The sequence below is a fragment of the Morus notabilis genome, unplaced genomic scaffold (assembly GCF_000414095.1).
Source record: "Morus notabilis unplaced genomic scaffold, ASM41409v2 C11238831, whole genome shotgun sequence".
NCBI classification, from domain to species: Eukaryota; Viridiplantae; Streptophyta; class Magnoliopsida; order Rosales; family Moraceae; genus Morus; species Morus notabilis.
The window spans coordinates 1-557 of record NW_010383294.1 but is presented as its reverse complement, the minus strand read 5'-3'; the positions used below and the strand labels follow the sequence as shown (position 1 = coordinate 557).

General features: G+C 39.0%; 1 protein-coding gene across 1 annotated transcript; it reads left to right on the top strand.

Moving 5' to 3' along the window:
* Positions 1 to 34: 34 nt before the first annotated feature.
* LOC112094791 lies at positions 35 to 466 on the top strand (the record flags this gene model as incomplete). The annotated part of the gene is made up of 2 exons (XM_024176484.1): positions 35 to 284; positions 354 to 466. Coding segments are annotated over exons 1-2 (363 nt in total), but the record flags the coding sequence as incomplete, so codon positions are not given.
* Positions 467 to 557: the final 91 nt, after the last annotated feature.

Sequence of the window (557 nt, the reverse complement as noted above, 5' to 3'; positions counted from 1 at the left end):
GGGTTTCAAACTTCATACTATTTACTGTGCAGGAATGAGAAAGGCTTATTGGATTACTTGCAATGTTGAACCAAACATACAGCATTTGTCTCTTGACAGGAGAAGATTCCCAAGTAATTTTCTAGTGAGGCCTCGAGATCTCAACAGATTGCTTGCTAATTTTCAGTCGTCCCTTCAAGAGATCACCATCATAGCAACAGAACCAAATTCCTTGCCTTCTGATGTAGCAAGTGAAATTGGAGGGAAAGCTGTTGAGCTTAGGAGTTATATAGACCCAACAAAAGGTATAATGAATGTTTTTTATTCGTGAGTTTACTTGATCAGCATGTTTACTCTTCAATTTTTGACTGCAGACAATGACTTGTCACTACACACTCAACTATGGATAGATCCCATGGAAGAGTTTCTTCAATACACTCACACTGGAGACCCTGTAGACGTCACATTTGGTGTGAAGGAATTGAAGGTGTTGTAACGCAAGCCCTGAAACCTCATTTCTGTTACATTGTTGTGAATGAATTACTTGGAAAAGCCTTATCCCAACTGATAGGAAATTT